At 34.6% G+C, this 14,867-nt stretch overlaps 1 protein-coding gene across 1 annotated transcript in view; it reads right to left on the bottom strand.

Annotated features, from left to right (window-relative positions):
• MDGA2 (MAM domain containing glycosylphosphatidylinositol anchor 2) overlaps window positions 1–14,867 on the bottom strand; it is a 536,185-nt gene that overhangs the window by 217,643 nt on the left and 303,675 nt on the right. Inside the window, exon 7 of the mRNA XM_003408516.3 lies at window positions 2,992–3,285. Within this exon, the coding sequence (XP_003408564.2) occupies window positions 2,992–3,285 (294 nt within the window). The remainder of the gene's footprint in view (window positions 1–2,991; window positions 3,286–14,867) is intronic.

Consider the following 14,867-nt stretch of genomic DNA (forward strand, 5'->3'; position numbering starts at 1 on the left):
ATCATCCCTTTCTCATTATTTCATACTCCAAAACTAATAAATGTATACACACACACAGAGGAAAATTCCAGAATTTTTCCAACATAATAAACATTAAAAGAAAGGAAATTTTATGAGAGTATAGAGTTCAAACCTTGAAAAAAGAAGTTTCATAAAAGTCACAATAATTTAACATCATCCCCCTTCATATACTTGGATACTTTCAGATATAAAACTATATGTAACAAGTCTTCAGATGCTCCTAAAATCTAAACAATAAAAACCAGACATGCAAAAAGCATGAAGTATGCAAAATATATACTCTTATTCCACTTATTATCATAACCTTTTTATTCAAAAAATTTATTGAATACCTACAATGTAAATTATATTTTGCTGGTAAAGTAGAAGATAGTACAAGAATATATAAAGCATAGCTTGTTAGCGGCAATGATAGAAATAATTGCTGAGAATGACGTAAACACATATAAATATATGTATATATTTTGTCTCTATAATAACTTAGTATTTTATAATCCATATGAGTACTTCTTACATGTATCATGACTAGTTAAGCAAGTTAAGCAAATATACCACCTCATTTTCATAATTAAACATTACTATAGAAATTTGAATGTTTATCATTTTAAAAATATTATTGCAATTCCTACATTATTAGATTTATAGGAATAGGCCCTAGGCAGGCTGGGCCTGCTAACAAGGATTATATGCCTAGAAATTTGACTTTGATTCACTCAGGAATATTCTGGAGTCATTAGCACTTATTTACGCCTGGCGAATGTGCAGACTCAAAACCAGGTTCTTCAGCACAGTTGGGACTGTTGGGAAGGGAGCATCTTGAAATACATGACATCATCTTTACCTAAAAATGGCAAGACCACTGGCATATAGGTGCCCTCCTAAGTACACTGGGAAGTTTGTCTCTGCGCAGAAGTGCTACTAGGTTATATCACGAGTTTTGTGAAGTCACCTTGGACTATAGGTAAATTGCACTTTCTACCTATATTAAAAGAACTAGCCATTGCCTTTGTCTATTGGTATTTTCAGTAAATTACATCCCTGTTACACTAGTGATAACTGTGTCAATATTCATCATCATCCACTATTACAGGACTGAATTTTAAAATCGTGTGCTGAATTTAGCATTTTCTAAAGAACTTATTAAGAAGTAGGAAGAAAAAGGAAACTTATTTCACCGATAGAATTCTAGAGGTTAGTATAATTTATGGGGAGTGGAGATCCTGGGCTTTATTTCAAAACTCTCTATAGAGCCACTGGTTCCACAGCTTTTACTTGTATTGGAGCGTCCTCAGACCGGTGTGAGCTGAGTGAAAACTAACTGCCCTAATAACTTCAGGAATGATGAAGCTTTGTGCATAAATCCTGAGGGAGCTCAGAATCCTGTGCTTCCCAGCAAGACTGACATGTTTCAAATTACATCAAATTCCTGTGTGGTGACTTGAGGGTGTCCCTTATTTTTTACAGAATTGAAGAGTGCCTTCTCTTTTTCTTTCTTTTCCCTTAAATCTGTATATATATACACACACAAATATATATATACATACATACACACATACACACATATATGTATATATTCATGGTATATATAATACGCTCATGGGTAGGAGGTTTGACCCATGAGTATATCATATATACCATGAATATAAAGTCCAGTGAGAAAAAAGAAATACAAACTCCTGAATGCGGCTTGCCACCTAAAATCTCCTTCCTCTGAAAACAAACTGGTAATCTTTCAGAAATTAGGCAAGTTACCTGACATTTGTTTGCAAATACACAAGTCTGCATATTTATAGGACAGATAGCCCGCTTGAAATTTGAGCTTTTATAGAAGATGGGCCCTTGCCCCCTCTTCCTCCCACTCACATACCTCACACCCATATGGACATTTAAGAAAGTCGCTAGTTGCTACATAGTACCAATATAGTCTTTCCTTGTTTTAATTCTTCTTCCAAATGTAAAGTCAGTTAATTCAATCTGCCAACATCCTTATTTCTGATGTAAAAATAAGGACCTTTGGGACTAAATTCTATTATCAATTTTCTGAATTACAGAAGAACCACAGACTAACAATATTCTTTACTGAAGGGTAGAGTTTCATCTAACTCATCTGTTTTCTTGAAGACTTTATTACCAGGTATTTAACAAGTATTATACCAATTAAAATTGACGTCAACACTATTAGGGATTGAACAGATTGTGTTTAGTTTGCTTTCTCTTTTAGTATATCCACACCACCCGGAAGCCATGTTGTTAGTGCATTGTCTAATAATCCAACTCCAGTGACATCGTTAAAATTTCATCAACCCATAAATTTAGGAATTTGGGTATCTTAGTACTAAAAGCAAATATGAAGCACTATGTTTACTTTTTTTTTTTTTTTGGCTAGAACTGTACCAACGATTTCAATAAGAGCAGTTAAAAATTTATCTTATTCAACTTGCACAGTTAAGCAATTATCTGTTAATGAAGTCAGGCAAAAATTCAACACCTAGTATCTGCCTGAATTACCTCTACATTACTAGATAATTATACAATCCACTCTTACAACTACAGCTTGAAAAAGGTGGATAATTTGAGCAAAGGACATGCAATTGTCTGAAGTAGAAACACGAACTACGAAAACAAAAGAGAATTATAACCTGAATTAACAATTACTTCCAGTCTCCACTTTGCTTCATTGCACATGGACAGTTTTTAACCATTAGGTTTGTTGATTTGTTGGCATTACCCAACCTCATAACACCATTATAATCATCACATACATTCTAATATGAGTCTATTCTATTAGTATGTATCAGCTCAAGTAAAAAGTAGATTTAGAGAAAATTATAGTTTAAATTGGGTAGCAGTAACGTAGAAATATTTCATCTTAATCCAGTGCTAAAAATTTACTTATTTTACTAGTAGAAGAGATGTATCATTTTTGCCTTTACCCCTGAATAGAAACACATAGAAAGAGAATTTACTTACACTGCACAATGAGCTGCACCAATGCTTCCCTGGGCTTCACGTTAAATCCATTGTACTGGCTGGTCTGACATCTGTACGTTCCTGACATTTCTCTAGATACATTCACAATCCTCAGTGTTCCATCATAACTCTCTGTTTGCATTGACCCATCAGGCATTGCAACTTCTTTATCCGCTCTAGACCAAAGGATGATCGGTTTAGGTTTTCCAGTTACTTGGCATTGCAGTTCTATTGTGTCTCCTTCTCTGGTGACCAAAGGTGATTTTTCCTGTGGAACAGTCAGATTGGGTGGAACTTGAAATGGGAAAAAGAAAATTTTTCAAGGTTAGTATAAACTGGTAAAGCGTATTCAAACACAGAAAATCATAAGGAAATAATTTCTGCTGGTTGAAGAAACGTGACAATTCAGATGACAAAAACTATAGAGACCTTGGGAATAAATGGCACATACCCTCACTTAAAATATTTCTGAATTATTTTGATAGAATGCTCCCAAAAGAGGACTTTAAACATTAACACAATAAATAAGGCATTAAATTGGAAATTGAATGGTCAGGATAAGAACAAGTTACTCAATGGCTTGTCATTATCAGCCATTAACAGGGACTTTTTTTTTTTTTTTTAGCACCTGCATTTCACAGAAGAATGATCCTGCTTGCTGAGAATAGGACTCAGTTTTTCAGTCTTTTGCTTCCTGTGCTGTTATCTCTTACCCAAGAATGCCATAAGAAAGGGTAAGAGACGATGTAGGCTTGGAAGGCACAGTAAACGCAAGTAACAGAAGAGGGAAAAAGAAAAACCTCTCACATAAAATCAGAAGTTTTGGCTCTCGTTTAAAAACTGTTGCCAATGTCTAAAGTTTAGAGTTTGTTACCTCCCTAATGGGAATGGGTTGAAACAAATGACTATAATGCTACGGTCTTTGGCAATTCACAGTCTTCTTCTCTTTTGAACTTCTACAAATATTTTGATATTTGAATATGATGCAATTTAATTTTAAATATTTTGAGGTTATTGTAAATAGTTTGTCATGATGTCATTGGTACTATCAAAATAATATTAAATTATTTAAAATATATTTCACTTAATTTAAGAATTGGAATTTTCTCAGGTAAAGCTAATTTCTGAAAGGACATTTATGAGAAAATTAGATTCATTTTACTGGAACTTTACTGTACTGGAATATATTCATGTTAGGATTTATTGAGTAACTTGATAAGAGGAAGTACATAATGATTTTTCTTACAAACATTATCATCTGTTTCATTTGAAGACTTTTATTTTTTAAACAAATGTATATGAGTTCAAATGGACATTTCCCCAAGAACACTTATCAAAAAATGTGGGCTAAATTAAAATGCCAAAAATAAGAATAATCAGAAACATATGCATAATTCCTTCCCTCTGATAAATGTCATATGCTCCCTTTTGAGGTAGCACTACATATGAATGAAAAGGCAAAGTTTTAATCTTCCTTCTAGCATTACAGTGCTCTGGTGTCCAGATATAAATATACAAATTATTTTCAAAATTATTTTTTGACTAATGCTGAAATGTTGTTTCTCTAAATTACACATAGGGAAAAATAAATTCAAGTCCCAAGTGATGTGAGAATTAATTATCTTGCTATTCAAATACCTTCATGTCCACTTTCTCATTTAATATTTTGATTGACGAAGCCCTGGTGACATAATCATTAAGAGCTCTGCTGCTAACCAAAAGGTCGGTAGTTTGCACTACTCAGGGCCTCTGCAGGACAGAGACCTGGCGGTCTGTTCCCGTAAAGATTACAGCCTAGAAATCCCATAGGGATGTTATACTCTGTCATATGGGGTTACTATGAGTAGGAACTGACTGAATGGTACCTAAGAACAGCAACTTCTTAGAAAAAAATAATATAGAACTAGTTATATAATGCATAACATCTTAGAATTTAAAAAATATGAAACTGTAGTGAGTATCTTCTTAAAGCAGATGTATACATTGTGAGAATTGTCAGTAACAAAATGTATGCTCAAAAATGGTTGCATTTTAAAAACATAAATGATTTAGGTAAATAATTTCTTCTTGTACAAGATGATGGTTCAATTCTAAGTCTCAGCTTGTAACAATAGATTTGGAATGAAGTAGAAATATTTATTCACCCTTCTTGAAAAAAGAAGGTAGAATAGCAATGACCTCGACATTTAACATTTATTATGTCCGCAAGAGCTTGTCTGCTAACCGAAAGATTGGCAGTTTGAATCCACCAGACACTCTTCAGAAACCCTACGGGGCAGTTCCACTCTGTCCTACAGTGACCCTATGAGTCAGAATCCACTGGACAGGAACTTTTTTTTTTCTTATGTAGCAAGCATCACAGAAATTTCATTTTATTTATTTTCCTTGATGATTCTGTGTATCAAATATTTAATATTACAATCTAACAAATGAGAACATTTAGAATGAGGTTAAACACTTTGTCTCAGATTATATTATTAATAACAGTAGAAACAGAATTCAAATTGAGGCCTATTTATAGCAGATAGTCAATGTCAATGCAGCCTCTGGGTGGCACAAATGGTTAAATGCTAGACTACTAATGGAAAGGCTGACAGTTCAAAACCACCCAGAGATGCCTCAGAAGTAAGGCCTGGCAATCTGCTTTTAAAAGGTCATGGCCTTGAAAACCCTATGGAACAGTTCTATTCTACTCATGGGGTCGCCATGAGTCAGAATCCACTTGATGGCAACTAACAACATCTGTCAATGTAGAGACATGATCCCTGAAACAGACTTCAATAAACTCTGGTATCTGTAATGAAGAACATGAGTTATGACTGGACTCTCATCCTCATGACTTCTCTGCTCCCATAAGTAAATTTTTCTGCCCACTTCATGGTCGTTTTTTCAGGGGCAATCCAAAAGGGTTGAGGTAGAAATGGCACATATTTTGCTAATTATCATATATATAAAAAACATGTGTAAAAAACAAAACCAAACCCAGTGCCGTCGAGTCAATTCTGACTTATAGCGACCCTATCGGACAGAGTAGAACTGCCCTATAGAGTTTCCAAGGAGCACCTGGCAGATTTGAACAGCCGACCCTTTGGTTAGCAGCAGTGGCACTTAACCACTATGCCACCAGGGTTTCCATATACATGTATATGATAAAAAACCAAACCCATTGCCATCAAGTTGATTCCAAATCATAGCAGCCCTATTGAACAGAGTAGAACTGCCCCATAGGATTCCAAGGAGCAGCTGATGGATTTGAACTACCAACCATTTTGTTAGCAGCTGAGCTCTTAACCATTGCCACCATGTACGTGCACCTAGTATTCTATCTGGAACATAATAGCAACTCAGTAAAACATTTTACACTGGATTACACATTAAAACAGCTTGGCAGTTGGGCAAGAGAAAGAGACCTATATGTGGAAAACTCAGGGAAAAGAAAGCCTAAAAGAACTATATCAAAACACTAGCAGTGGTTCTTTCTGAGTGTGGGATTATTGGTAAATTTTCTTGGTAGACTTTCCTTCGTTTTCCACTCTTCTACAACAGGTACATTGCATATTAGCATATTAAAGGCTCCAATAACCCCAGAGAAACTTAAAATATTTCAATCTACTTTACAAAACTTATTGAATGAAAACTTCCCCATTTTTAGTGATACAGATATATCCTTGAAAATGGTATTCTGGACAGCAGAGTATAAGAGATGCTTCCCTTGAGTTGCCCAAGCTTGTAACATTCATTTACTTGCATTTTCACCAACTAGTGAACCTCTGTGCCCTTGAACAAACATTTCCTCTTTCTGTTCCAAATGTATTGCCCTTGTTATCTTCTAGCTCCTCCCCTCCACAAATACACCTGCCCCATCTGCAAAGACTCAGCTCAAATGTTATCACTTTTGTGATAACATTACTAATCCCAGGCTGAGTTGATTAATCCCTCTTCTTGACCACATATCACATTGTTTACACATTTAACTATACTTGCTGCTTCTCCCATGTTTATCTTCCTAACCAGACAGTCAGCTTCTAGAGGATATAGAATGCCATATTCATTTCTCTATCTCTATAGCCTAGTGCAAGAAGCCCTGGTGGTGCAGTGGTTAAGCACTCGGCTGCTAACCGAAAGATCAGCGGTCTTAATCCACCAGCCACTCGATGGGATAAAGATGTGGCAGTCTGCTTTCATAAAGATTACAGCTTTGGAAACCCTATGCGTCAGTTTTACTCTGTCCTATAGGGTCCCTATGAGTCAATCAACTCGACCGCAATGGGTTTTTGGTTTTATAGCCTAGCGCACTGCCTGGAAGAGCAGGAAGCTGTGAAATAATTAAGGAATCAAGGAAGATAAGAGCTATGAATATGATAGATAATAGAAATAAATGTCATACTGTATTTTACAGAAATAATGCACATCTATGTTTACAACAAATGTAGGAGCATTATTTGCATAAAAATACGGTAGATGTAAATTGTGCACATTTTAGAACAAAACTGATAAATATATACTGAATTAATTAAAAAATTTTTAGCTCATACGAGTAGCAGTATCTTCTGCAAAATATATTCATTAAGCTAGTATAGATTTCAGACACAGTAGATACTAAGATTTGTGTGGGTATGTAGAAAGTCAAGAATGTATTCCAGTACTCCTTTTTTTTCTCTTTTCATTTAAAGATTTGGATATATAGTTGTAAAGTAAAAAAAAAAAAAAAAAACTAGGCAATTTGAGGACCTGTCATTTAATGTTGTCATGATGGTTTTTATGCCCTTTCTCTGACCAGAATAATTTTTTTCTTAAAATGTCAAGTCTCACAATGAAAACTTATCAAATTAAGCAGAAAAATTTGAAATGTCTGCACCTTGTGAGATCCACATTTATTCATAAAGGACTTGGTAGGAAAAAAAATGTTTCTCCTAATAAAAACACAAAGATACATTCTCTGACATATAGTCTACATGCCAGCTTAATTCTGGTTTTTCTTGTCTGAAATGCTACTGCAGGAGATGCTATAATCTGAGCAACCTGAAAAAGATATGACACAAATTTCTCATTCCAAAAGAAAATAAATAGGCAAACAATTTGAATGAATTGGCTTTCTGTCAACTCTTCCATCACTGTATCAGAGACTGTTAAAATAAAACAAGCACAGAAAATGCAGATGGTTTCATTTCTTCATTGGGAGAGAAGCTGAGGAAATTTAATCTTTAGTTTTTACTCTGAAAAGGACTGGTTTATTTCCTTACTCAAAACAACACATCGGAAGGTTAATTCATTTAATTATGTGGGAAAATATCATGGTGTCTGAAATAAAAGTATTAGAATATGTTTTTTTTATGATTTTGGTAGTTTGAAATATATATTTAGAATATAATTTAACAGTAGATATTGAAATAAAATATATTTCTTTTAATTTGAAAATAATAAATTAAGTAATAAGTATAATTTTATCTAGAAAAACAACCAAAGTCATTATTTTTGAGAATCTTAAAGTAAATATGACACTAATTGCATAATACTTGAATTTTGGGGAAAAATAGTTTATAACAGATGCCTATGTTTTGGTGTAGAATACACAATCTATATTTAAAACTTAAATGAATAAGATTTCAAAGAAATGGCATGTTCATGAAAGCGACCCTAAAAGTCCAGAATTCAAGAATTTTGAGGCTGACCAGATCTATTTAAATGAAAGTAAAAAAAGAAAGACTAAAATAGTGAAATTGTAGACATAACTATAGGCAGTCCCTGAATTATGAACAAGTTCCATTCCAAAGTCTGTTTTTAAGTTGCATTTGTACGTAAATTGAGACAGTTTGGTATAGTTCATATCTAATATCAGTTGGTCAAATTCTGTGATAGTGTATAGTATACAGTGTACCCTTCTCTGCATAAGGAAACCCTGGTGACATAGTGGTTAAGAGGTACAGCTGCTAACCAAAAGGTCAGCAGTTTGAATCTACCTTGGAAACTGTATGAGGTAGTTCTACTTTGTCCTATAGGGTTGCTATGCATAAAAAGCATTAAAGAAACACTTCCAGATACATTAAAACATCTTTAACATAATAATACAGTAATAATAATGTTTTGATGTGCATTGTAAAGTAACGCCCATTTGTTATGACAAACTATTGCACCTTGAATTTTTGATAAACTAGGCTTTATAGGGGCTGGGTGGTACAATGGTTAAGAGCTATGGCTGCCAACCAAAAGGTCAGCAGTTTGAGTCCACCAGCCTCTCCTTGGAAACCCTATGGGGCAGTTCTACTCCATCCTATAGGGTCGCTATGAGTAGGAATCAACTCCACAAGAATGGATTTTTTTTTTTCTTTTTTGGGTTTGGTTTGTAACTACAGGTTGTATGTAAATCAGACGTTCATAACTGGGGGACTGCCTGTAGTCAAAAAGAAACAAAACTACAAATCTATTGTGTCTGTGTAATTTAACCTTTAAAAACAATAGGTCGATTGAAACATTTTTTACTATATACTTGATTTGAGTTTCAGTCTTGGTGGTCTAGTGACTGACAATCTGAAGTATACAATAGCCCTATATCAGAATACATATGATTAAAGGAAAAACATTCTGTTGCCCTTGAGTGTTCTCAGTGTCCACATCAGGAATTCTCAATCACGTCTTTACTAACCCCTTACAGGTTAGCTTCACATGCATGAGGCACACACATGGATCTACTTAGATTTTGAGAAATCACAAAATAATTTTACATGGAAGCAAACAATGAAATCATCTGTAACTGCAACAATTATCAATGGCACGTCAGTAATGACGCATCACAATGGACGTAAGCAAAAGTAAGATAGGCCACAGAGTGAGATTGTCAGCATGCTTGGTGTCACTTCACCATTTCTCTTCCTCTCAAAAAAAGGATATTCAATGTAAGTGACAAGGATGTTATTACTGTAATTTATATTTTAAAAACCTTCATACACCATTATTAGAAATAGTCTAAACACTACACATGTTACAGCTGATTTGAATGTAACACTAATCTTGAAAATAATTGCCTTAATACACAAAACTTATAAGACTGTGATGCTTTGTGGTCATTAGAAAATGTTTATATGATAATACAAGGCAAATTCAAGAATTTCCTTCAATTTAAAAATAAATTCAACTAGTAGGCTTGACCTATTTTCAATCTGTGGAATAATAATGCGTCAATTAAAAAAAAAAAAAAACAACTTTAGAAAGGTGCACTTGAAACTTGTTCACAACAGAAGAAATCCAACAGGCTAAAGATTTCCAATGGACCTGTGGATGTTTGCTTCGTTTTAGAGACCATGTCTGATAATCTACAGTGTTCGATGAAAGGCAGCAACACCACAGCTCATTTCTCATTAAAGGCATAAGATTGCCATCAAATACTTACTGGAAATACTTCCTGGTTTGTGAAAACATAGGAGATATTATATACAGCACCTAGATTTGCAGTTGTTTTTAAATTATGGAGAACTTCCCTGATTTAATGATATACTGTATAGCTGTACTTTCTTCTGGATTCTCTTCCTCCTTATAAATGAATTGTTAAGATATAATTGACTAACAGCTTTCTTCTAAAAAACATCTTGCCATTTTTTACTTACTCTTTCTTAAAAACCATGTCACTCTACAATTCAAATACCTTCAAATAACCTCCATTTTCCAGAATAGAAAGTCTAAATCACATCACCTGTTTTCCAATGTATCTGTCAAAACTTATTAAGCCACAATGCTTCTGTAAAAAGCTCTCCATTCAATTTAAGCTGGTCTTTTGCTTTGTTTGACATACTTGAAGCTTTCCCAACTCCTTGAATTCCCTCTTTCCAGCCAGGAATGACTTTGTCCATCACCATACCCATTCATGGAAACCCTGGTGGTTTAGTGGTTAAGCACTGTGGCTGCTAACAAGTTCAAATCCACCAGGCACTCCTTAGAAACCCTATAAGGCAGTTCTATTCTGTCATATAGGGTTGTGATGAGTTTTTTGTTTTTGTTTTTTTTTAATATACCCATTCAATGATCCCTCATTCTTTAAGGATCAGCTTAAGTTCCCTGTTCTCTTAAGTCTTCCCTGACTCTGTATCATCTATATCTCTTCCACTTCTCTGAATTACAGAGTGTCCAGTTCATTCTATATATGTCTTTACAAGATGCACATTCTTTTATAAACTCACTAAAAAACTTTTTTTCTTTTTTACTGAGTTTATAGATGTAGCTAAAACAGTCTGAGGTCAGTACCAGGTTTCTATTTTCTCAATATCTCCTCCACCATGAGAAATTTTAAAGTATTTTAGGAGTGCTTATCAAATTCTTGACTGATTGATGGAGCACCAATCAAGGTTACTAAGTAACCAAAGTAAGAAAACTATTGATGAGTAATCACCTCTGATTATCCCAGGCTTAAGTATGCAGTGTGATAATTTCAAAATCATTTGCATACATGAACTCTCTTCTCTTTTTAGTTAAAAATACATTAAAAAATTAATAAGTTTTTATAATGTTAGCATTTCTACTAGATTTTGATTTGGTGACAGTAATGATACAGCGAGGTAACCATAACTTATTAAAATATTGGAAGCATTTGTTAATACTGAGTACTTTGTCCATGTTATGGCTTTCCTCCATTAGCAGTAAAGAAAATTCTAGTGACTGTACAAAAGAATATCCACATGGATCCATCTTCCAAGACTTGTACTGCTTACCTTCTTCTGGGTAAATCATATAAGAAACAGGCACTTATTTATAAATTTGTCCTCATACCAGGTGGCAAGCCTACTGCTTTAGTCCATAATATGAATAAGCATAAGTGAATGTTTTATCTGGGAATAAAAAAATTGCCTTTTTTTCCCACTGATTCACACTTATAAGTACCTCAACCATAATAGATCAGGAGATGCTAATAACACATGACTGACAATATTTTAAAGCCCAGCAATAGAGCAGGAAGAAAATACATATTAAAAAGAAACATAATGGTATAATACCACGGCATTGGCATTTGGAAATTTTAAGGGGAATTGATGCTTATATTTGAAAGAGTTGGGGGGAAATCCTATTAGAATGGAATTCTTAGTTATTTGAAAATGTATGGGGTGAGGCAGGATCCTGCCAAGGAGCAACTCTGACAGGTTTGATACTGGAGGATGGAGGACATGCGGTGCCATTCAGTCAGGAGCACAGGTTTGGCAGGCAACAGTTGTGGCTGTTCCAACTTCCCTCTCCCAGCAGGTGTTGCTATGGCACAAGAATAGTCTCTGAGGGATTCAGTAGGACACAAAGTGTAAGATGAAAGAGCAAAGTAGAAAATCGTTCTCTGTGTGGCATTTATATTTTTCATCTACACAAACTACACGACCAGTTGCATATAAACCCAGGTTCTATTCCTGCTCTGTCACGAACAGATGGATGAATGGGACCTCAGGATCTGGCTGCTGGGAAACTATCTGGCTAAATTTTCAGGTGTCTTGAAGTGTTACAATCTTTACATAATCTGGTCCTAACTTGAGCGTATACTAAAATATTTTTCAGAATCATTACAAATAAATTCCTATTAACAAGAGAATTTTCTACTGACCTATTTGGGCAAAACATGGAAGTATATCTTTTTCTTCTTAAGCCTTTCTTCCCTGGCTTATTGTATGTGTTTCTCTTGCATTGAAATATATAAAGCGATAGTCACTAATTAGATATGTAAAGTCTCACATGTAGAAAACTCACCTTTTAAAACAACTAAATAAACAAAAGAATGATATTTCTGCTTGCCAGTGACTCAAATTATCTTAAAATGTTAACAAGCAAGAAATATGGACTAGACCGAGAATGCTGGATGAAATACGGGCTGTGGAAAAGAAGCATTTGTTTGCTACTTCTGTAATAAGAAGGGGATATTATGAGTCAAAGCACTAAATAAGGTTCTAAGATATTTAATTACTGAGATATGATTAGGTCATTTGATTAAGAGATATTAAACCTATAAATATTTTGGGAAATTAGCAGTCCAGTTACAGAACTTTACCCTGTGAATAAATTTCCATTTTAATTTTGGTATTTATAAAAATATATAATGCAGAATAAATACCTAAAACTGGGAATTTATGTATAAGCAATTAATTAAGAATTTTAACTTTAAAAGTTGAATACTGCACTCCAAATAGTATATTACCCAAACTAAAGGTAGTAGATAGGAGAGTGTTCTACACTTCAAAAGCCTTAACTCAGAGTGTCCCAAATTCCTGTAATTCCTATTTTCTATAATATCTTCCTATCCTTGCCTACTCACTCTTAAAAATAATGGCGATTCTTCTCCAAACACATGCATATATGTGTGTACTGGATATATGTATGTACTGGAGTTCCTGGGTAGTGAAAAGGGTTAACATGCTTGGTTCTGACCAAAAGGCTGAAGGTTCAAGTCTACCCAGAGGCTCCTCAGAAGAAAGGCCTGGTGATCTACTTCCAAAAAATCAACTATCAAAAACCCTGTGGATCGCAAGTCTACTTTGGTACATGTGGAGTCACCTTGAGTCAAAATCAACTCAACAGCTACAGTTTTTTTTTTTTTTTTTCAATAAGTATACTATTCCTTAAGTAAATTGCAAACACTCTGGTAGTAACAAAAGCAGAGCCTCATTTATGAAAATATGTACCCTATGTTAGAACTAATACTAATTATTTTAACATGCATTTTTGAGCCACTTCAGTAGGCAAATATGCATAAGACAGGACAAAGAAAAATAAATTAGACCATTCACTGTCATTAAGAATTTTACTATGCACTATGGATACTGTTAAGGATTCTCAATAACTTGTCATTTTTAAATCAAAATGGTACGATGCCTATGAGAGTGCCCTCTAAACTGTAAAGTGCCTTGAGTTGTGTAATGTACTTATTAAGATCAAAGGTAAAGTCTGCCTGCCTAGATTCAGTTCCCTGCTCTACCACCTACTAATAAGGGGACCTTGGGAAAGTTATCTGTCTATGTCTTAGTTTAAATAAAGTAAGCGTAACAGTATCTACATCCCATTTTTTTCTGTTGGATTAAAACAGTGTACACAGGTTCTGGTATATATAAATCCTCAATATATGTTAGCTGTTATATTTTCTCATCACAACCCTTTATCTGTGTTATATCAATGACTGTATTTTATTGTTATGCATCTGTTTCTATACTGAGGGTACAGATTAAAGTCACAAGTACTTAGCACAGGGCACAGGCACACTTAAACCCCAGGTCAAGCAAATGTTTTATATAAACATAAACTTCAATCCCTTTGTCAGAGGGATACATATTTGTCTAAGAGTTTCTTAGTCGTCTAGTGCTGCTATAATAGAAATACCACAAGTGGATGACTTCAACAAAGAGAAGCTTATTCTCTCATAGTTGAGTAGGCTAAGAAGTCCAAATTCAGGGTGCCAACTCCAAGGGAAGGCCTTCTTCTCTCTGTCAACTCTGGAGGAAGGTCCTTGTCATCAATCTTCCCTTGGTGTGGGAGCATCTCAGAGCAGGAACCTCAGGTCCAAAAGATGTGCTCTGCTCCTGGCACTGCTTTCTTGGTGGTATGAGGTCTCCATGTCTTTCTATTCACTTCTTTCTTTTATATCTCAAAAAAGATTGGCTTAAGACACTATCTGATCTTGTAGATCTCATCAATATAACTGCCACTAATCGATCTCCTTACATCATAGTGATAGGATTTACCACACATAGGAAAATCACATCAGATGACAAAATCGAAGACAATCATACAATACTGGGAATCATGACGTAGCCAAGTTGCCAGATATTTTGGGGGGACACAATTCAATCTATGACAGAGAGATACATATTCATTTCAGTTGATGATACTATTTGAAACAAGATAACATTTTGGAAAGGACA

Source organism: Loxodonta africana, chromosome 10, assembly GCF_030014295.1.
Source record: "Loxodonta africana isolate mLoxAfr1 chromosome 10, mLoxAfr1.hap2, whole genome shotgun sequence".
NCBI lineage: Eukaryota > Metazoa > Chordata > Mammalia > Proboscidea > Elephantidae > Loxodonta > Loxodonta africana.